Source organism: Tyto alba, unplaced genomic scaffold (assembly GCF_018691265.1).
Source record: "Tyto alba isolate M040663 unplaced genomic scaffold, T.alba_DEE_v4.0 Super-Scaffold_26, whole genome shotgun sequence".
Taxonomy (NCBI): Eukaryota; Metazoa; Chordata; class Aves; order Strigiformes; family Tytonidae; genus Tyto; species Tyto alba.
Window position 1 is genome coordinate 9174366 of NW_024881300.1, and position 22947 is coordinate 9197312.

Sequence of the window (22947 nt, forward strand, 5' to 3'; positions counted from 1 at the left end):
CGCGGCGTGGTGACGCCAGGCGTCTGCGCGTGACGTCGGGGCGGCTTTCGTCGTGCTCCCGGTCTCGCCCTCGCCGTCCCTCGGCCCGTACCGGCCCGCGCCCGCCGCCCGCTGCCGCCATGGCGAACGTGGCCGACACGAAGCTCTACGACATTCTGGGGGTGCCGCCCGGGGCCTCCGACAACGAGCTCAAGAAGGTGCGGGGGAGGGGCGGCGGCGCCCGGGGAGACCGGGCGGCAGCGCGGTGGGGGAGGGGGCGGGCTGGCCGCCGGGCAGGGCCGCGCGGGGCGGCTGAAGCGGGTGGCGCCGGCGGGAGGCGAGCGGAGCGGCGGGGAGGGGAGGGGAACGGCGGCCCCGGGCGCGGGCGGCGTGGCCTGAAGGCGGCGGCGGCCTGCCCGGCCGCGCGGCTGAGGCCTGCGGGGAGCGGGGGAGGGCGCGGCGCCGGGTGAAGGTGCCCGGTGCCGTCTCGGTAGGCCGCGCCGCGGAACCGCTGTGGGGCCGAGCGGGCGCCGCCGGAGCGGGGAAGGCCGCGGACAGGCCCCGAAGAGGAGAGAACGGAGCGGAAGGAGGCCGGCCGGCCTGCCGGAGGAGGGAGCAGCGGTGCCCGGCTTTCTCCCCGCGGCCCTGGCCCGGTGCCTCGCGTCGGTGCCTGGCCCTGGCCCCGCGGCCCTCCCCCGCGGCAGAGCGGCGTTCGCAGCCGGCGAGAGGCTTCCTGGCTGTAAAAGACCTCGTGAAGCCCCGGCAGGTTCTGCCTGGAGCCATTGTCCGCCCCACGTGCCGGCCTCGGTGAGGTTTCGTTTTGCTCAGATATGTGGTCCCTTACAGGCCGAGAGCGACAGGGGAAGGTAAACAAAGAAAGGAAGCGAAAACTTGGAGCCAGGTCATCAGCGTAACAATTCTCTATGTCTATTTTGTTCTGTAGTGTATCAACCACTTTTTTTTCTAAAAGAACTTAATGACCATTTACACATGAGTGAGGATAATTAACTAGGCAGTTTACTAGCAGTGACCTGCTCCCGCTGATGGGTGGTGCTGGTATTAACAACTGTGCGTTACCCGTCATGCGTGTGGTCGCCTCATTTGTGCAGGGATAGGCAATTGCAGTGTTGAAATAATGTTAGAGGTGGAAGGCATGTGGGGAGAAGATAGTGCTGTATACTGAACACAGTCAAGTATATTATTTTTTTTTTCCTTACTGAATTTTCTTAAAGGTATCTGTGTCCTGTAAGAATAAAAAAAATGATAGCAGTTTTCCACACAGATAGTCTGTGCTGCTCAATATTAATGGCTATAGAATAAATTTATGGAATGTAAAGTTTTAAACTGCCTGCAACAGCAAGAAGTTCATCTATATCTTGTCCCTGAGAGGTCACATGGATGCTTTATTAATCTGATATTCTAATCTATATGACAGTATAGGAAAGTGGAAACATAGGTAAACAAATAGAAGGGGTTGCGAGAACAGGCCTTAACACTTCTTAGTTAAATTAACTTTTATTGAATTTATGATATGGTGCTAGTGTAGACCTTGATTCTGGATCTTTTTTGGATTAAATAAACAGTGCTAGCTTACTTTTGGGCCACGGGTAGTTTTAAGAATTGCTCTAAACTGGAATGCTGTTATCAGCAAAGACGAGTGCTATTTTTTTTTAAAGAAGATCACCATGTAAGCCCCTTTTTTCTTGATTAGATAAGGTTGTGTAAGTTTTCAGTTTAGTGTTCTGGTTTTTGTTTTTTTGTTTTTTTTCTTGGTTAGACTCCTTAAAATACATGGGAAAAATCCATTTATATTACGGAATATGTGGGTGTTTGGAAGATTATGCTTTGTTACTGATAAGTCCTGTAAGACCTACATTTTTTGTTCTTTATGCTTATTACGGGTTTGAACATTTGGCTAGTAATATCAATGTTCTATTTTTGTTTCATTAGCTCCTTAATCAAACTTTATTTCTTGATCGCATGCAGAAGTGTGGAATATTTGAAGATAATCAGTAAAGAGAAGTAACTGTGCAGATACAAAAGAGGAGTCTTACTTGTTCCGGTACAAAATGGAAAGTTGTGATCTCTAAAACTTTGTGTGTAAAGATCTCTTAAGGTTGTAATTCTGAAGAGCTAGTTTAGGTGCTCAGTTCTACAGAAACAGAGATTTTGAAAAATCCACTCTTAAGAAGAGCATTTCAGTTTGCAGTTGTATTACTGTAGCTTTTTTAATGTATATAATTTTAAAAATAAGATTGTATACCATATGATTTAGTAATATTTTCCCCCTGATTGTTACTGGGCGAAGTTGAGGGGAAGAGTTGTGATCTTTGCCATCAAAAACTTAAATTGTAGGAAAAGTCTCTGCTTGTTTTGTTACTTGCTTTGATTGTCTAAAGTATATGCAAAACAGATTAAATACAGCTGTAGAAAAAGTGGTGATCCTGAGAGTTAAAATACGGGTCAAAAAAAAAAACATTCTGAAAAATCTCTTCTGGAGATGTGGCTGTACTTATTCCTTCTCCTGTTTTAGAAGAATTAAGTTAAATAAAAGCAATGATCTATACATTTCTGCACATGTAACTCATATACTTAGTTCAAAATGAGATTACATCTTCCATGAGTGATAGGTAGGGAAGAATAAAATTATTATCACGAGGATTGACTGATAGGGTTGAATGAGAGGCTGAGGCAGCCATTTTGTTGTTAATGTATTGTTGTGATTGAGGTGAAAGACAAATGGGTTGAACCTTAAATTGTCATATTGTAGGTTTTGAGTAGGTTCTGCAGAGTAAGTCATTTTAATGAAAGTCTGATGTGATTCTTTCTGTAAGTTAACAAACATAAGCAGGAAAACTAGTTCTAGCTATTGTGTGCTATAGTTGTATTTAAATCCAAGTAGTAATTAATTCATGTGTATAACAATGTCAGAATTTCTGTATCATTTCAATATATGAGTGATTTCAAAACACTAATTTTCTCACTTTGCTTTATTAGAATTTCCTTTCTTCCTGAAGACACTACTTGAGTTTATCAGAAAATAACTGATTAATCAAAATTGAAACTTATTTTGTACCTCTTTCAACTAGGCATACAGAAAGCTGGCCAAGGAATACCATCCTGATAAGAATCCAAACGCAGGGGACAAAGTAAGGCTTTTTTTTGTTTAAATTCCTGAAGTTTGTTATTATAGTAGCATCTAAGGGACCAAATGCAGGTGTTGGGAACTTGCTGTTAAAAGTTGTTCAAAAATAATAACTGTGAGAGGGAACCCTGTCTGGTCTACTTCTTCCCAGTATCAATCTACTGGTGTACCCCGTGAAAAAAATGCAGCAGTTGGCTGAGTCAGTTTGGTTGAGAAGGCAATGGTGAGGGAAAAACTGCCTCTTCATCTGCCGAGATTGTCATCTGGCATTGGGTGACAAGGCGTATTTGAAAAAGATAGTTTTCCAGATTTTTCCAGTGTGGAAAAATGTCTGTATGGAGGTTCTTGAAACTACTGTAGCACGAAACAACAAATTACGTATGTGGGAAGGTTGAATTAGATTTGTTATGCTAATAGCAATTAAAAAAATGTCAATTAAGTTGACTCAGCTGATCCTCTTTAACAGAACTGAAATTCTAATGGTTGCTTAGAGGTGAGCAGAGATGACTCTGAAAGGATATTAATTTGTTTTGAGGACAAACACATAAATATGCATTTTAGGAAGTGGCTCAATTGTTAGCGTATTTTAAGTGCCTAACATACCTTGAAGTCTTTTCCTTTAGTATGTTACTGGGGTTTCTTTGTCTGTTGGCTATTGCATTATTGTGTACTTGGGGGTTTTCTTTGGTTCAGAATTTTGTTTGTTTATAAGAAAGCTGTCTTATGCTAGGCACAGTAAAGAACAAAGTCAATGAAGTTTTTCAACAAAATGTCATATTTTATGGTGAGGTAACACAACTAAGTCCAAGTCTGACTTTTAAATCTTGCATATTAGAGTGAGGGTGGAAAGCTGTTCTGTTGTGTACCTTCTTAATCGTGTGTTTGTGCTGGGCAAGAAACAGCAGTAAAATGCTCCCTTGAAGTTCTAAATTATCATGCACTGTTTTGACTCTGTTCCTCTTCTAGTTCAAAGAAATAAGCTTTGCCTATGAAGTATTGTCAAATCCAGAGAAACGTGAGTTATATGATAGATATGGAGAACAGGGTCTTCGAGAAGGTAGCGGTGGAAGCAGTGGAATGGACGATATTTTCTCCCATATCTTTGGTGGTGGATTGTTCAATTTCATGGGTGGTCAGAGTAGAAGTCGTAATGGTAGAAGAAGAGGAGAAGATATGATGCATCCACTCAAGTGAGTATCTTGATACTGCAACCTGTATTTTCAAACTTTCCTGATCAGTACTTGGCTAGGTTATATTCTTGATATGCTTCTCAGTTGGGGTATTCTGCAGTCTGCACCTACTTTTCAGACCTGTGTGTTTTGTGTAGCCCAGAAGGCAGTCATTTTGAGTTACTTCTCATGATTGGTTAATCTTACAGACTACCTAATACTTTGCTTTGCCTGGTTATTAGCCTGTATATATTTTGTTAGCATTATTTTCCTTGGTTTTGCTCTTTAATTATGTTTGGAAGTTCTAATCTGAAAAAAGCATTCAACAACCAACCGAGTGTTATTAGCTGGATTCTTAGAGAAGCAGAGGTACTGAGGCTCTGGAAAGACTTAAGTTGACTTGCAGTTATAGTGTAATACCAGCTGGAACTAAAGTTGAACTGCATAATTAATGGGAAAGTGTGAGGGGTTTTGTTTTGTTTTTTTAAAGCCATGCTTGAATATCACATCTAATTGTGTTTTGTAGATCTCTGCTTGCAGTCATGACTGGCTTTTTGTCTGCTGAGCAGGTCCTTTCTAAGTTCTTAAGCTAAGCTGCATCTTTCCTGTGGCTGGCAACCTGTGCTTACCAAAGTCTGTTTACTTTTACATGCTTGCTTAGTTTAGTAGCTAGTACTGCACACTACTATTAATTAGCTTTCATTTGATGGTTGTTTGTAAACACTGATGCCAGGCAACCTTTTCTCAGTACAATGAGTTGAAATTTCTGTCCACTAACAAATCTTGTCAGGAGAAACACTAAATATGTTTATAAACTTATTTCAATATGTGAAGGTTATTGGAGTTTGATAGTATATTCAAGAGCTTCTAAAAAAAAAAAACACAACCAAAAAGAAACTGAAACATGAACAAATCTAAAGAATTAAGTGTCCCTGGAGACAATCCTAACCCCTCCCTACAAACTATCTTGTGTGAAAAGCCCAATACAGTAGTAAGTATTTTATATGTATTTTTACATATGCATGCTATAAATACTGTCAGGACTGTCTAGAGGCGTTTGTTTCTTACCTGCCTGGTAGAACTAAAAAAAATAAAGCAACTATGACTGTATAATAAAACCTAAAATGTTCTATCAGCTTGTTTCCTGTTGAGAAACGCAAGCAATCCTATCTGGTTTCTTCTGATTTAAATTACAGCTTTTCTCTGAAACTATGTTCAGGATTACATGTGTATATTCATAGGTATGGAGTAGTTTTTAATGACTCATTGTGAAAGCTAAAATGGTGCTTTTAATTCTTATTTTAATAGCAGTTTTAGTATTTTTATGAATATCTGGTTTTCTTTAATGTGTCCTACGCATGTATTTTAATTACATGGGGGAAGTAAGTTGTTAAATGATAACCCAGGAGAAATGTTTTATTTTGTAGAGTCTCTTTAGAAGACCTGTATAACGGCAAGACAACTAAACTACAACTTAGCAAGAATGTCCTTTGTAGTGCATGTAATGGGTAAGTTTGTTTATATTTTTGGGTTTTCTGGTTGCTGCTTTGGCATACAATGTAATAAAGCATCTCCTGTGTCAGATCTTTATCAGTACTTGACTTACTGGAGCCTGCTCTCAGACTAGAAAATTGTTCAACTTGAATGATACTGTTGATGGAACTGAACTATTCAAGGGCTTTGGGGGAAGGGGAGAGGAGAGAACCTAATTATAACTGGCAGTGCAATTAGGCATGTTAACTTACTGATGCAGGGGTTTTTTGTCATGTTCCTGAAAAACTTACTTCTCATGCAACTGGTGCTTTCTATTCTAGGCAGGGAGGGAAGGCTGGAGCTGTTCAGAAATGCAATGCTTGCCGGGGTAGAGGTGTACGTATCATGATCAGACAGCTGGCTCCTGGAATGGTTCAGCAAATGCAGTCCGTATGCTCTGACTGCAACGGAGAAGGTAGGCCAAGCTATTCTGTTAGTAAATGCATTTAGGTGGATTCAACCTCCCGGTTAAATCTCAGGAGGAACTTATCCAGGGCAGTTTTGCTCCAACCTAGTCAGTTGGGTTTCATTCTGATGTCAACATGGAGAAATAATTTTACTCAGAACAACAGCAAGACTTAGTGTTTCATGTATTGAAAAGCAGCTTGGAAGCTTGAACAGTAGGGATTGATTATTTTTAAAAACACTTAGATGTGAATATTACTTACTGCTATTACTCTTGTGTTAAAGTAAAAAACAAGATTTTGTTGTTTTAAGAGCTTTTTTTGTCTTTTTGCAGTCTCCTAACATCCAAGGACAGGTTTAAGTTAAAAATGTAAACCTAAAGTTGAATTTGAACTACTTTGAACTAAGATACCTTTTGCTGAATTGGTTGTGTTTGGGGGAACAAGTTTTTAGCACATGAGCTGCATGCAGATTAGTAACATCACCTTGTGGAGGATTTTACTTGTAACCATACTTGGAAATTACAGAATTGTATTTTGTGACCAGTCAAAACATTTCACAGATTGTGTTGTCTTTGAACATGTTGTTTTCACAGTTTACATACCTAACCTACATATTTAGTAGTTTCAGCTACATCATAATGTTATGCTTTGTTTCACAGAACGGTGGTTTAAGCTGGCAAGTTTAATGTCTTGAGCCAAGTGCATCTGCTTGTGACACTTAGAGCAGTAGTGGAAATAAGTACTGAAATCGTACAATGCAAATAGAGAATTTAATCTGGTTTGGACAGTCATCTTTCAGTTTGTTGGAAAAAGTAATTGTCTTGCTACAGGTGATGGACAATGTGAAAAACTGCTCAGTTTCAAAGTGAAATCCCTTATGTGTCAGAAAATGTTAGATCCTTTCCATGGGAAAATCCATATACTGCTCTTGCATGGAACTGATTTGACCAGCTATCTTTGTGTCCGTCTGTCCCCTCTATTTTGTATGCCACTCTCTAGTTCTACTGGTTACTCTTAGTTGTGGTGGTATATTGCAAAATGTGGCTGTCAATGTAATGCAGTAATCCTTTTTCCACTTTTCTTAACAGAAGTGGAATTAAGCTTCCTAAATTAGTTGAAAATAGTTTGAAATTTATATTCTGACTTTGAAGGGCAGGGAGATGTTTCAGTCTGGTTTTAGCTTCATCTTTTTTTTTTAATAGCTGATACCTTCCATCATAACAAGGAATAGGAAAATAGGCTTTTCCCTCCTTCCCCCCCACCCCCCCCCCCCTTAGGAGTAGTAAGTTGAGTGGTAAGGATACTGGAGTCAAATTAAGATTTAAGGAACACTAGAAGCTATAATATTGTTTTGCTTTTTGTAAAGCACTCCTTTTTCCAAATGCTTGATAAAACAGCTTGGAAGGTTATGTGTATCTTTATTTCCTCTTCTCTTCCCCCCTGCCTTTATTTTTTCCTTCCCTTTCTTCCAGCGAGGATAAATTGAGCCTGGCTTTCATCTTGTGAGGAATTCATAAAGCAGCATCTAAATCACTTAGTTGTGTTGCGTGTATTCTTCAGCTTACTTTTAAAATAGTTGTTCTTCAGAATCAGATGCAATTAGGAGGAAATCTACAAACTCAAAATTTGTCTTTATTTAGGTGAAGTAATTAATGAAAAAGACCGCTGTAAAAAATGTGAAGGGAAGAAGGTGATCAAAGAGGTAAAAATACTTGAAGTCCATGTAGACAAAGGCATGAAACACGGGCAAAGAATTACATTCAGTGGAGAAGCAGATCAGGCTCCAGGTGTGGAACCAGGCGATATTGTCCTCTTACTCCAAGAAAAGGAGAATGAGGTAATGCTTTTGAGTTTATATTTTAAATGCCTTTTATCCTAGTCTTTAATATTTAAGTAATATAAATGGCTGTTCATTTTAAAGTAATTCATATAGTTGCAGCTCTGGGAGAAATGGTGAATAGCTTTTAATAAATTTATAGCAAGTAGCATAGCTTTCATGGTGAGCCAGAAAAAGCTTTCTAAGTCTGTAGCTGGAGGACGTGCAGATTCTGGTGCTTCCTAATGCTGATAAAAGGTAGCTTTCTCAGGTAAGCTCAGGCTGACTTTGATACAGTGGACACAGTAAAGAGCCATTCAGGTTCTTAACTTCAGTCTGCTTTGCTTGTGACAGTAACAAAATGCTAGATGTTACTTTTTTCCCAGTGTGTTGTGGTATGGTACAGAACTCCTAGCAAAATCCCCAGATGGTGCTTTCTATCTTTGCTGCTGTGGTTGTGGAAATATAACACCTAATACTGATGTTACTGATTAATTTAACAAAACAAACACACACATTTATTTTATGCTAGTTTTGTTAAGGCATATGCTTACTGTTTCCTGGAGTAAATACATTGTACTCTTGAATTAAGTACTGCAATTTCCTGTGTTAAAACTCCCTTAGGGCAGAGTTGAGGTGACTGCTTCTTTTTTTTAATGCTTTTGTTTAGAAAGGCTAGGTATTACTATGATAAAATAAGAAATAGTTTGTGTGTTACACTGAAAAAAATGTTGAATGGAATGATGGCGGGGGGGGAGTTCTGTAGTGACACAAGGAATAGCACTGGGTACAAACTTTAAATTCCAGTTGCATATGAAGGATATAGTGTAGCTAAGTCAAGGACTGGTAATTTGTCAATCAGTTTTGCCTAGCTCTTAACACATTCCTCTCTTCTGTAATGCTAGTTGAAATGTGGCATTGCAGTTGATTTTAACTATAAGGGAGAAACAGTCTGTAAGTATACAGAAGTCAGATGTGCATGATGGCATCAAATTCCAGATGGTGGATACTACTTCTGTCTTCTAATGAACTACGTGTAATTTTACAGTATTAACAGTTCTGGAAAATACTGTACCTTGTGTCCTAGTGACTGAAACTAGGCTGACTTTTAGTGAAGCTTTTACTGTTCTTCAAATTTCTCTTGAGTTGTGAGTCATGGTTCTGCCAGTAGATAAAGCTCACATCTACTTTGACTCAGAATCCTGAGTGATATGGCTTAATGATCACTTATGACAGCTTTTGACTAACTGATCAAAGCCCTGCTGTAGATAAAGGTAGCTGAAGCAGATAGACATGATGACTAGTTAAATGTTGGGAAACAAAGATGTGTGTGTTGTACTCTGGTGCAGGGGAAGTAGTGTCAAACTGTCCTAAGTTTTGTTTATAGGTTGTTTATATAGAATATCTTGGGGGTAAGAGAGCACTGCTGCTGTACAGGCCTTCTTGTTTAATTTGAACCCTACATCGCAGTGTATAGTGTGGTTTGCCTTATCTGAGGTGACACTTTCATCAGGCACAAATGTTCCAAGTATGTAAAGCTATTTAAATTAACAGAATCAGGTTGCCTTTGAAGAAAGGCTGTTGCTCTGACACAGAATTTTAAGAATAAATAATAATGAATTCTATATAATGAGTCTTGTGGAGATAAGTTCATAGGACTAGAAAAGAAGATATCTCTTGATTTTGTTTTTTTAGGTGTTTCAGCGGGATGGGAATGACTTGCATATGACACACAAGATTGGGCTCGTTGAAGCACTCTGTGGATTTCAGTTCACATTTAAGCACCTTGATGGACGTCAAATTGTGGTTAAATACCCTCCCGGAAAAGTAATTGAACCAGGTAAGCTGGACCTGATAAGGACTTTTTTGACTGTGCTTTTGTGATTCTTGAACACTTAAACTCATTCTTGTCCTGTTAACTGAACCTAGGCCAGAGAAATGAGGAAAATTGTCTAGAGAAGGATCTGTTCTGAAGTAGCACTCTCCAGCTTACTTCTCTTTGAATTACAGGTTGTGTTCGCGTAGTTAGAGGTGAAGGAATGCCACAGTATCGCAATCCTTTTGAGAAGGGGGATCTTTACATTAAATTTGATGTTCAATTTCCTGAAAATAACTGGATTAGCCCAGAAAAGCTTTCAGTAAGTAGTTTTTCAAGTGTAAATGTGGTGGTTTTATTTGACAGCATAGGCAAATTGGGTATGTTGTACCTCATGTGCTCGCTTTCAGTGCTTAAATTTAGATGCAAGTACAATTGTTCTTTTAATGTTTATGGGCAACGTGTAATTTGAAAATACCCATTGGAATATAAATTCATGGAACCTGTATTTAAGAGCCGTGCAGATGTTGGGCAGATAAGGGCAGGAGGAAGAATCTACCTGCTGCAGTGTCATAAGTTTTTGGAGTGCGACTGTATTTACTGATTGCACTTTGGCTGATGATATGTGGAGCTCTTGGTTTTCATAAAGTGGCATTTTCCCAGTGATACAAATACTTCGGATACTTTTAAATGAGTATGCACTTCGGGTTTATGTCAGCTTAGACTTCTAAACCAAACCTTCTCTGAGGGAGTCTTGAACTTGTGGGAAACTGATAGCTTTGTTTAGCAGTTGTAGATGCAGTACTGAATACGCTTGTTTTTTTGGGGCAGGAACTTGAAGATCTTCTGCCAGCTAGACCAGAATTTCCCAATGTAATTGGTGATGCAGAAGAGGTAGATCTTCAGGAATTTGATACCACTCGTGGTTCAGGTGGTGGCCAGAGACGTGAAGCCTATAATGATAGTTCTGATGAAGAAAGCAGCCATCATGGACCTGGGGTACAGTGTGCCCATCAGTAATCGTTTGTCTAAAAAGTTGCACAAGGATTTTCTTTCAAATTTTGCCTGACTTGTTTTCAACAATCCAGCTGGATTGTATAAGTAATCCAGATGAACCAATGGACATCTATTGCTGTATGTGTAACTTTTAAATTGGTCTATAGTATCTACAGAGTGTAATTTAAACTAACCACAAGCTTACATCTTCATTTTGACTGTGTAGCAGAATAAAGCACTTGAAAGGAAGACGAGACTCCTTTTCACATGGGTTTTAAGTTTGTCCTCGTATCTGTGCTTGATTTTTACCAGTTTTGTGTAGATTTTAAGTTTCATATTTTAAATTCAAATTCTACATTGTAAAGTTTGTGTACAATTTGTCCTGAGGCTTGGTATTTGGCTGCACCTGCATAAGCTGCTACAAGTAGAATAAAGAATTTCATAGCCTGTATCTATCATCTAGATGCATGGTAAATGGGCTTTGCACATAATGGGTTTAGAGCTGACTGGGAACAATGGAAGACTAAATTAGAAGTGGTTGTAAGTTTTTTCTACCATCTTGTGAACGGTTTCTGAAATTAAATAAAAGCAGTTGGTGTATAATATATTTCTTTTGCCTTGTAACTCTTAATTTTCCAATGGCTTTAACTGTTCTGTGTACGAAGAGACTATGTAGATGGTAGACATTTTATAAACACAGGGAGGCTGAAGCTGCTTTAAAGACTTGGTTACAGTTAGATAAAAATTGTGTGCCACATATAAAAGTCTTTCCTTGAAATAAGGTATGACTGAAGGGGCACAGGGAAGTCTGCAGCCATGTCCCCTTTGTATGAATCAAACACAAGGATATTGTGAGTTCAATCAGAAGATAGCAAAACCTTTTAAATTAAAATGATGAAATCCCAAAATAATGGTGTCTTTATCTTAGCTTTTGAATCCAATTCAAAGCCTGATTTGGCCTGACTTCCTAGAGAAATGTTTCCAGTTTGAAAGTCTTTGTAAAAATGAACATTATGCCTCACAACTTGTGGTTGTATTAACACAGTTTGTAAAGAGATTGAGATTAGTACTGTACTTGACAAAAATTTTTGACCTGGAAACATCCTAAATGTATATGGTTTTGTTATTTTTCCAGTAGTTTATGCTTTGTTTCAACTATTAAGACATTAAGTTCTCCAGCTTCAGTTCTATTCCTTTTTATATGCTTTTAATTGGTAAAAATACCACAACAAAGCAAAAATGTGACCTTAAGTAATTATTGGGTACAGTTAGTTATCTAAGCATTTTGTTACGTTACTGTGCATGAACTTCTGTTGGTAAGCTGCTTACCTATAGTGAGGTTTCTCTACCTTTTGTTGAAGTGAGGAAGTTGAAAGATGCCTTTGCTTTTCTTTACAAATCTGAAGTGTGACATGTTTAATTATTGCTCAGATAGTTGTTGAAACTTTACCAATGAGGTTGGAGGGACAAACTCCAAGGATTTCCATGTGCTGGGGTAGGCACTGGCATTTTGAGTATTGCTGAACATCCTTGTTGCAGACTCTAAAACTGAAGCAAGAATAAATACTGTTTGATCTGTATTTCAGTACTGATTTCTTATGCTGTGGTACTCGCATCCAGTAAATCTTTATTTTAATTTATGAAAACTTCAGGTTGCTTTTTGTGAAGCCATGGTTACATACTGGTCCTTTCTCCCGATTCAACCTGTAATGCTTAAATGATTAAAACACCAGTCTTCCACTTTTACGTAGTAGCTTTAGGATTTGCCTCCTTGGAGGAAAACTGATTTTGTACTCTAAACATTTTATCTCTTTTTTTTTCAAGTGGCTTTTATGTGGGGGTATGGAGGAAGGGATTCATGATAACTTTCTGGATAGCGTGCTGAAGTAAAGGGGTGGAGGTGAAGTTGATTCCTGCATGTGGTGCAAGTTAAACTAGTTCTGTTTCAGTCCTGAAAGTGCCTTAATTTAGGTTACTGACAGCAGCATCTTTCAATGAGTGGGGGTGGCTTCAGAGTCGTCCTTACTATATGTATTTCCAGCTTTATGAAGAGGGTATCCCTTTACAAAGTTGTAGCTTAGAGAAACCTCACAGCAGTTCAGTCTACACTGTCTTGGCTCCAATATTTAAGTTGCAAGTAATATACTACTACAGTTACTAATGCTTTAGCAGTTTAATGCTTAACATAGCCCAGTGAAAGCATTAACAGCTAATGTGACTTGTATGAATAATCAAATAAACATTAGTTGAGTGTTCTCAGTAATAAACAGCTGCAACTTAAGTACTTCTGTTAGAGGTGGTACTATAAATAAGTATTCTGTATGTTGAGGGAGGAAGAAAATGTCATCACCAGAACTGTATTAGAACCATTTTTTAGTTAACACTTTTTTTATACCTTTAATATTGGCCTCAAGAAGCTGAGAAGAGAACCTCAGACAGTCTTGTCTACCTTATTTTGTGGCATACTTCTGCATACACAGTGACTCAAACTGGCTTAAAGTTGAGACTCATAGAAAGTCTTATCTGTTCTCTTAAGTGCATTTAATTTACAAAGGTGTTCACAGCAAATATTTATTTATAAGATACCAACAGTGGTGTGGCTCTTGCTTACATAAAAGATGAGGTTATGTTCTTTAGAAAAACAGGTTTGTGGTGAAGTTAGAAGTAGTATTTCTTCCAGTGATGCCTACTGTTTGAAAAAAATGAACTATGTCAAAGATTACTGTTTGAAAAAAATGAAAAATGTCAATTTCTCAGCCCTCCAACTAGGATGTTACAGGAAAATTGTGTTAGTTATTAACTCATAACCTTCTACTGTAGCCTTAGGCTGATGCAAGAAGTTTAGACAATCCCTGTAAAGGAAGGGTGGTGGGGCATTAAATTGTATTCCTCAATGAATTTAAAAGAGGGCGGAGATGTAAATGGAATTCTGTAGGCTTTCTAGCATAGTGACAAGTCATAAGAATTCCTTCAGTTGATTGAAGAGTCCTTGTGCTTCATTACAGGGTAGATCCTGTGAGTTTGCCACTACCAGCTTTCAGTAGTAGCCTTTTGGTCACAAAAAAACCCTGATTTCTAACTTTCAACTCAGAAAATACTTTAAGAGAACGTTAGATCAAACACTAGTAGGTATTTTTGTAATATGACTACCACCCTACCTCAACCCCGAGTGAGATGTGCAATAAAGGTGTGGTAGCCTGTCTTACAAAGCATGCCTAACACCATACTTTTTCCAAAAACTCAAAGAACTACAGGTTTCAGTACTGCAGTGCGATCTTGATTACCTTAGTGTAGTAACAGCACTCCTTCACTCTTAGTTACTAAGTCATTCATGTAGAAATGTCTACTTGCCTACATTAATCAAAAACTGACACCACGTTGATATGAGGCCCTTATCAATTTAAGTGAGAACAGATATTAATTCAAGTTAAACTACTAACTTGAAGAACTAACTATTCATGGGTGCTCTGTAAACTTCATGTATAATCTGAATTAATACAATCTGGTTGCCAAAGGAGAGCATAGTTTTAATTCAGGTTTGATAGTGTTTCAACTAAGTGCTGTTAAAGGTTTTGTCTCCCACACCTTGGAAAGCTTTATTTTTTTTTCCTTATTTGAGACCTGGGACTTTTGTTAAGAAAAAACATAGATTTCATTTTTAAACTGTTTTAGTTTAAAGAGTGTAGGAGTCTTTCATACTACTCTTTACAACAGTGAAAACCCTTTAATTGAAGTCACCCCGGCAATGAAAGCCCAGTGCATCCCCAATTTTTGAAAATACTAGAGCACCTAGAGCAGCGTTACTGCAGGCCTCGTCTCTCCACCTAGAAACATGTTAAAAGTCTTTCCTATAAGTTACTCAAAAGTATGTAAGTACTAGAAAACTTGGGTTGACACAAGTTATAGTAAGTCTAGGTTGCTCTTGTCTTGCACATTACTGTCATGTCACAGCACAAGACTGGAAATAATTTTTTTTTTTTCCTGTGTCAGATTCATATATGCCACCACAGAACTGAAGTAACGTGCCTTAAAGTGTTATTCAAGAATTGAGAAGCTTGAACTTCAACTTAATTTCTGAGTTATTATTCAGGGAGATTGATACTGGGAAGAGTAAACACTAGGAGTAAACCAACATGCCATTCTGCTTGTGGCATGCATGGAAGAATGACACAGTAGAGCTCTATAGTTATAGTTCTGTAAAAAAAAAAATAAAACCCCAAAGTGTCCTATTTAGAACATCAGAGTTAAAATGTGTTTCCTACATACAGCCTATTACTGCTCATTTTACATGAAGGGAGATTAGATGTTAATGAAGCCTTTCATAAAGAAGTTGAAACAGTAGGATTACTTCCTTCTACTTTTGTATTCTTCACAGAGATAACAGAATTTAATAATATATATCACACTGTAAGCTTTTATATAAAAAACGTTTACTGGGTAGTATACAGCTTTATTAAGACATTACAGACATTCTCTAAACACATCAGAGGCAGCAAGCATATATTCTGTTCCATTAACTTGGTTTAGGTATTGCTTTTCCACATAGTACAGTCAGCTCACTCTAAGGGGGGAGAAAAAAAATCATCTTAGTTCAAGCTACCCAACAGAAATTGGAAGAGAAGTCACTACTGCTAAAGCAAGCAGTGAGCAACCACTCCCCCATTCTTTACCTATAGCAGCAGGTCCATGCTATAAAATACAAAACAGCTTCCCTTTAGCTTAACTCATATAGCTGCAATTCAAGTCTAAATAGCTGGAAGACGGAAGCGATTAATGTTTCTTATGTCTAGATAGATTTCTAGTGCTGCACATTACTTCATCCAAAAGCCCAGGTACCCTAATCTTCAGAAGAATAAGGCATTATGTGCTACAAAGTTCTGTCAACTTCATTCTGCTTCAAAACTATTTACTTCCCCAAACTAAAGGTAAGGCAATTACTATTCAATTGCAGCAGAGAATTAACAGTATAGTTCTTACTCAGCAAGGGACATAGAATAATAGAGAGATTATAACAAGAATTGAAACTTGGCTGTAGCTTTGTAAGCCTTTGTGAATATGAGATAGAGAATGGCAGTTTGCTCACATGGTAGGAGAGACACCAGAGCAATCCAGAAGAAGGGGTTTATGCTTCTCTTGTCCCCCAGGCAATTACCAAACTGCACATGCTTATTTAAGTGCATTTCTTTTACAAATTATCTGTATGCAGCAGTTCTACCCTCCCTCTTCTCCCTTGCCTTATCCTTCCCTCCAATTTATGCCAACCAATTTAGGCTTAATTTCAGAAGAGTTACAGCCCTTAGAATTTGCATTCATGACTATCTCACATGAAAACCTGAGACTAGGTGTCTGAGTTTTTATATGTAAGCTTACTAGTTTAAACTTACCACTAAGTTATGAATATGCTGTACTGTATCTTGATTTAGTAGTTGCACATCAATATTATGGAGGTCTCCACCAGCCGTGCAGAGTGTCTAAACATGAAAAGAAACAGTTTCAAGAAAAATCATTCTGAAAGTTTTTACCTGCATGGCCAGCTTTTCTGAAAATCATGTGCTTCCCTGCTACACCAAACCTCAGTAACCATTATTCCTTTTGTTTAGCAGCAACTCATTTAGGGATAGCAAAAGCTATCACTATCAGACTATTCACAGTTTATGAACTACTGCAAGGTGAAAATGTTTTTATTAAAAAAAAGTTTGATACCTGTCCATCAGCGAGGGGAATGTTTACAAATGGAAGAGTTTTATCTTGGGGTACTGATTTACTTCTTAGTAACATGCCTTGAACTCTTCCACTGATAGGTACGGTTCTTGAGACAGTCTGCTGTAGTCTGGCACTAGAATTCAATAAATATATTACTCTGAGGTTAACTTTCAATGCTCAGCAGGAAATTTTCAAGCGTAAGGCAAATTCAAGTAATAACAAACATACCTAAGAGAAAGGCAATCATATTTAAATTTTTCTAGTTCTACCAGAGGACTACAGGAAATCCAACCATCAGCAGCGCTGACTAGCACCACTAGGTAATGTTTTACGACCCTGAAACAGTGCAGCAACCTTCTAAGCCTGTCTTACCGGCCCAGTGAGCAAGCTGACATTTGGGCCACTTGGCAACAAGAATATCCATCCACTCTCCAATATCAACACTGAATGTTTATAGTTTTGGAAAGAGGAAACTTCATGCCTCAGGGCTTAGGACAAGACATGTGCTGTATCAAGAAATACCAAAGCTACTAGCTCTCAGAGGTACAGGTTGTGCCTTATGCCAGACAAAATGTCTAAGCTTCCTTCATATCACAGTTTTTCTTACTCCACTTCAAAAATGTAATATTTGGGTATCTTCTGCATGGAAGCACAGTTCTGAAATTTATAGCAGGCCAATGTGAAACTAAGCTACTTGCTGGTTTCATGACCCATTTAAGTTTAGTTTTTCACCTCCTCACTTCAGCTGATGACTTCTGCCAAAACCAAACTCTCCAGTATATGGAGAATGATAACACCTAAAAACCTTAACTTTTCAATATGCAAAGAAGTCATTGTCAATTTATTTGGTTGGGGTTCTTTGGGGGTTTGGCTTATTTCAATTTTTTAAAAAACACAGCTGTATGGGTGACAATCAAGCCTGAGCTCTGAGAATTGGTTGAAGCTGTAAACTATATCTTTAAACAACAGTGGATGGGAGCAGAATTTATACTGTTTTTTTTTGAACTGGCTTAGTTATGACATCAAATCCTGTACCTCTATGAGAACATAAGTTAACACCCACAGTCAAAGCAGGTGTGACTGGTTCACCATCCCTGCCACCAAATTTAGTGGCAGATCATGAAGATCTATTAAATCTAGATTGATCACGACTGATTACTATCAAGATCAATATTAATGTATATATAGTGTGTCTTGGTATTTAACAAAATTAATAAGAACAAGCTGAAAAACCATTACCTTTTAAATACCTTTGGCATGGCTTTGAAACTTGTGGCACTGCAATCAGAAGTAGGAGACTTAATGGCTTCAGTCATACTTGCAGAAGAGTAAACAGACCTAAAAAAAAAAAGAAGTGGTTGTCAGCTTTCTATTTTTTTTATTTCCTCCTTATCTACTGTAGAGTTTTATCTAGGATGAAGACAGACAGCTGATGAGTTAGAGAAGCGCTCCATGACATAGATCTAGTGGATATAAACGTGAAGCCCTCCTGAGGTAGACATGATATAATGGGACCTAAAACCACAGGGGAATGAAAGGATAATTTATGTTAGTAGGTAGGAGAGGGCTGCAATACCTGAGTCGGGTATAATTAAGGGAGCATCCACAGCTATCTGTCTGAGTGGGGGAAAAATTTCTTGTGAAGTTTCTTTTTCAGCAGGAATTAATTTTTCTGTATTAATTCTCAGGGTATTTATCCTATGCAGTTGCCCTGAATGAAAAGAACAGTTTTTTTCCAGCTTGGATTTTAACTCTGTTCACAGAAATCTTGATGACAGTTTACCTCACTCTTTCCTCTTACCTCCCTTTTCCCACACACATTTTAGAGATAGTGTACAGGCACGTGTTTTTGGCCCAGTGTTAGTGTACTTGAATAAAAGCAACCTTCAAAGACTGTGAAGTTTTTTTTTCAACTTCCCCAGGCAAAGTAGCCTTCTCTAGTTTGATTTTGTCGAGCCAAGAATTCTATAATTCCAATTCAAGAAAGTAATTGAACGTGGCTAAGATTTAAAATTTATTTTGAGCTCATTAAACACTGATACATTATTTAAATTGCATTTCTCTGAAAACAATTGGAATGTATCAAATTAAGTGCCAGTGGGAACAGGTATGCACACTGGAGCCATAGGCATAGCAGGAGCTTCTCAAAAAAATTTTCATGCAGATATCCACCAATTTTTTAATTCATTGGATCTCTAGTGAGACTTTAATTTGGTCCATCTTGACTGCAAGTAACTCTGTGGTACTTTCCCAACTATGTATTTTCCTGATGATACCTCCCTTTCAGCTATGTATGAGAGCAAAATTATGACAGAACAATTCATTAGTCCTAACAGAGCAACAAAGATTATTCCCTTACACATGCTCTTCCATTAAGTATTGTCTGGAAATCTATAGATTATATAGATTCAGAACTGTGCACCATTCAGTGAGTGAGAGAGACAACTACATCGCTTCATCAGCTAGAGGTGCTTTTTTGTTCAGTGTTCACATCATGCCAATGTCTCTGATTCAGGTTATGGAAGACATCTTTATCAGGTGTATTCCTACTGGCCCTCAAATCTCAGCTACTTTATCTGAAAATACTTTTAGTCAGCATTCTCAAGTTCAGGTGAGTTACATAACCTGTCAAAGATCAGTCTTACCTAGAAAGAGGGTTCAGTTTGTCATTTAAACCAGAGGCCAGTGAAACCAATGACTTGGTTTTGGAAACCTGAAAATGTATATGTAAGACTGCAGTTAAAAGAAGTGGCATTTTACGACAAAATGATAGATATGTCCAGGGAACAACACTGTAAGAATTACCTGTTGAAAAAGAACAGGTAATCCCCATAATGCTGCCTTTTATATAGTTCTACATATACATGAAATAGCAAATACACACTCCAAACACAGAGGTTCATAATACCAAAACATATTTGCTCATACTGAAGTTCTGTACAAACAACCACCTTTCTAATACACACCCTTCCAACTTGTAAGCCCTCTTATAATTAATGCCTGTAACTCTACATATAATCTTTTTGTCTTTGTTGGCATCTTGCTACATTCTTCAGTGTCTGACTGAGGTACTGCATTGCACAGATGGACTGAGGTGGTAAAATTAATACACCTGTGCTATCTGATTTAAAGGTCAAGGTGGACAAGAACACACAAGTCATTCAGATATAGAAAAGCATGTATTAAAACATGAAGGTGAGTTGTTTTTTTTTTTTTGTTTGTTTGTTTGTTTGCTTTTTTTAAAAAAAAATGTTTCAACAAAAAATGGTTCCTCAAACCATCAAGATTTATTGGCAAATCAAGAGAGAATGACTATGCCTGTGTTTGCAAGTCTGTGTGAATGAGTTACTAGAAGTGCAGATACCATATTTCATTATGAAATTAACTTATTATACCATTTAGCCTTCTTTACCTTAAAATACATAGAATTTAAATCAACTGATTTTTCAAACAAGTAGCAGGCAGCTCGCCTGCCCGGTCATGGATCTAGCAGCATTCATAGCAGGTCAGAACTGATTAAATCCTTATGTTTGTTTAGAATAAACTTACTTTTTTAGGTATTTTCTTTGCAGACATATGCTTGGCATCTTCATATTCAACAATTGTAGTTACCTTAACTAGAAATGCATTAGAAAAACAAGGAAAATAAAAATGTCACGAAGAGCACAAAGCACCGCTTCAAACTCATTTATTTGAAGCCCATTTACCCGCTGACAGCTACATATCAGCTCTGCTATCTGATGGTCATTTGCCTGGGACAGAGTTCAAAGCAAACTGTGTGTGTTTGTCACAGACACTGTGACACATGGGACAGTTAAAAGACACTACGTAATAGCCCTTCAACCCCCCGGAGAGAACAGAATTACATTTCAATGGCAGTGTCCTTCTTATTGCGTATTTTGGAGTATGAAGAGAAATGGTATTTTCCTTACAAACCTCAACAGGCAGGAGGTCAATGGGGAACCTATGAGAAAACAGGGGTGACTTTCCTAGCTCTTCTGCAGTAGCGTAAAGCACTAACAAGTGACTAACATCTGTCTCTCCTTGCCATTTTCAGTGACAAATCCAAAGGGCAGGAACTCTTACCCCCTGTGGTAAAACACCTCAACAGTAGCAAAGCTCATGATCCTTCACACTGAATGCTAGGGGGACCTGTATTTTATACTTCTAGCTATACACTTTTCCCTCTTGTGTCCTTCAGCCTTAACAGTCACTTTACAAATGCTCAGTTCAAACCACTAAAGAAAATTTAAGAACCAAACTATACATTAATGGACTGACTTGCCTTTTCTGCTATTGGTCCTCACCAGTTTTGGATTTGGTATGTCTTCTAGAGAGCAGTCAGTCTAAAAAAAATGTTTATCCAACAAGGGAAAGTCAATAGATTTTGCTGAGTAAATGCATATTATCCTACAAAAGGCAGTGCACTAAAAGAGCATAAAAGAAAGTAACTGAAGTGGAATTGGCTAAACACCAGTTTATTTTTTTCAGAAACATCTGGATTTCTGCCTGCGGATGACCCTAAAGCTTTAGGTAATGTTGATAACAGCACCATGGCTGCCTGTCTGGCTTCTTCATCTCATCTTCTGTTAAATATAGTGCCAAACAAAATCATTTGTCTGAAATGTTTACAGCAGGGAGAGAAGACTTCTATTCTGTAAGCAGTGATAGAATTCAAAGACACACTTACCACCACAGCAGCAAGAGCCATTTCCTCCCCTCCTCGCAAATCTGTAATTCAGGAAAGTTTGACTTGTTTATATACTATTACTTGCATAATTATTATCTGCACGTTCTTATCTTATGGGCTACGAAGCTGAAAAAGTAATTAAGGAGTACAGTTGCTTAAATAGTTAACCTCAGCTAGCACTTATGTTGCATTTGAACAAGATTCAAGTCTTGTACAATAGTCACTCCTACAAAACAACAATGAAAATCTTAGGCCATTTCAGTATGTTTAATCTCTGAAAGGGCACTAAGTGTAGTCACCCAGTATATAACCTGAATTCAGAGAAGAAAAAAACATATACACTGCTGCTGAGAACTAGTGCTTTTAGGCATGTTTTCAAGGAAGACATTGAAATACGTACACAGCAAAAGCTTACAGTAAACTCAAGTCCTTCAAGAGTCTTAGGTTTGATCTTTGTGTAGCCCCTGCAATTTCCAGCTGCAAGATAAGATTCCCAAAACATCAGTTCTCACCAGAATATGCATCTGACACTGAATGTACACCAAAGCTTAAACTGCTGCATAAATGCGACGTTAAAATTAAACTTGTTAATTTACCATCACAGGTAAATAACTAGATGAGAAAGGCTCAGTAGTAAAAGACTTCAAATTAACAGAAAGGCAAAATAATCTATGTGACTAGGATGAACAGATTCAGATGGAAAGAAGTGCTTAAGTTTTCATGCACAGAAAATACCAGACTTGTAATTATTCCTTCTGTCTTCAGGCTTTAAACGACTTTAAAGCACCCATGAAAGAAGGCTCCAGACTCTATACGCTGTTACCTACTAATTCTATATCCTGTGTTACACAGGTCAGTCTACTTAAAGTGTTTGCTGAGCACCTGCTGTGTAGTACCGCTGCTGATGAGTTTAAATATTCAGCAGACAAAGCAAACACTTTCACAAAAGTCACCAGGTTTACAGGTTTTCTCATAGTAGTCAATGGTAATGATTTCTGCATCCCTCACAAATATAAGACCTCGCACACTTACTAAGCAAGTCTTTTCTTTTCATTTTCCTGATGGCAACAGGCATCTTCAGCAGCTCCACTGTAAACGCCTTCTCAGCTGTTTGTAAAATCGCATCAAGTTCCTTCTTCATTTCCTGGATATGTTCCTTGGCTTGAAAACAAAGCAGGCTTTTATTGCCGTGTATGTTACATATTTCCAAGTACAAGCACTGGTAGATTGCACTAGAAAATAAAGCTAAAACAATGTTTCACCGGGGTAATCGGACTTGGGAGTCCGAGCGCCTGGAAGTCGCCATCGGACATTCCTCAGGCTGACGAGAGACACGGCGCAGGCCGGCAAGGACAAGCGCCGCGCCTCAGGCCGGCAGCGACGAGCTCAGGAGAGCCCTGCGCCCGGCGGGCCGCCCGCCATAGCGGGGCTGCGGCCCGCTCGGCCCCGGCCGCGCAGGCCCCGGCGGCCGCCAGGGCGCCCCCTTCCGGCGCGGCGGCGCCCCGCAGCCGGCCCGAGCGCGGGCTCGGGGCTCTGGGCGAGCGGCGCCGCTCCCCTGGCCGGGAGCCGCCCCGCGCCGGCCAGGGCAGGGCAGGCGGGCGAGCACCGCCGGTGCCGCCACGGCAGCGCTCTGGGCAGCTCCAGGGTGCCGACCCGCGCCGGGCGCCGCCTCAGCACCTGCGAGCGCCGAGGG

General features: G+C 39.1%; 2 protein-coding genes across 5 annotated transcripts in view; one reads left to right on the forward strand and one right to left on the reverse strand.

Moving 5' to 3' along the window:
- On the forward strand, positions 1-11468 carry DNAJA2 (DnaJ heat shock protein family (Hsp40) member A2). The gene is made up of 9 exons (XM_032997962.2): positions 1-197; positions 3069-3128; positions 4091-4314; positions 5721-5801; positions 6108-6241; positions 7874-8070; positions 9745-9889; positions 10060-10187; positions 10697-11468. Exons 1-9 carry the CDS (start codon positions 120-122, stop codon positions 10883-10885), a joined length of 1236 nt encoding a protein of 411 aa, XP_032853853.2. The 5' UTR covers positions 1-119; the 3' UTR covers positions 10886-11468.
- Positions 10974-22947, reverse strand: part of LOC104357387 (borealin-2) — a 13848-nt gene continuing 1874 nt past the window's right edge. For 2 of the 4 annotated variants that reach the window (XM_032998124.2, XM_032998110.1), the window contains exons 2-10: positions 22287-22415; positions 21255-21295; positions 20850-20910; positions 20114-20181; positions 19210-19277; positions 17804-17902; positions 16565-16697; positions 16246-16332; positions 15275-15422 (exon numbers count right to left, since the gene is read on the reverse strand). In XM_032998124.2, coding sequence (XP_032854015.1) covers positions 15375-15422; positions 16246-16332; positions 16565-16697; positions 17804-17902; positions 19210-19277; positions 20114-20181; positions 20850-20910; positions 21255-21295; positions 22287-22415 — 734 coding nt within the window. In that variant the 3' untranslated portion in view covers positions 15275-15374. Of the gene's footprint in view, positions 12410-15274; positions 15423-16245; positions 16333-16564; positions 16698-17803; positions 17903-19209; positions 19278-20113; positions 20182-20849; positions 20911-21254; positions 21296-22286; positions 22416-22516; positions 22715-22947 lie in introns of those variants that run through there. The other 2 variants (XM_032998129.2, XM_032998117.2) reach the window with 2 other exon arrangements.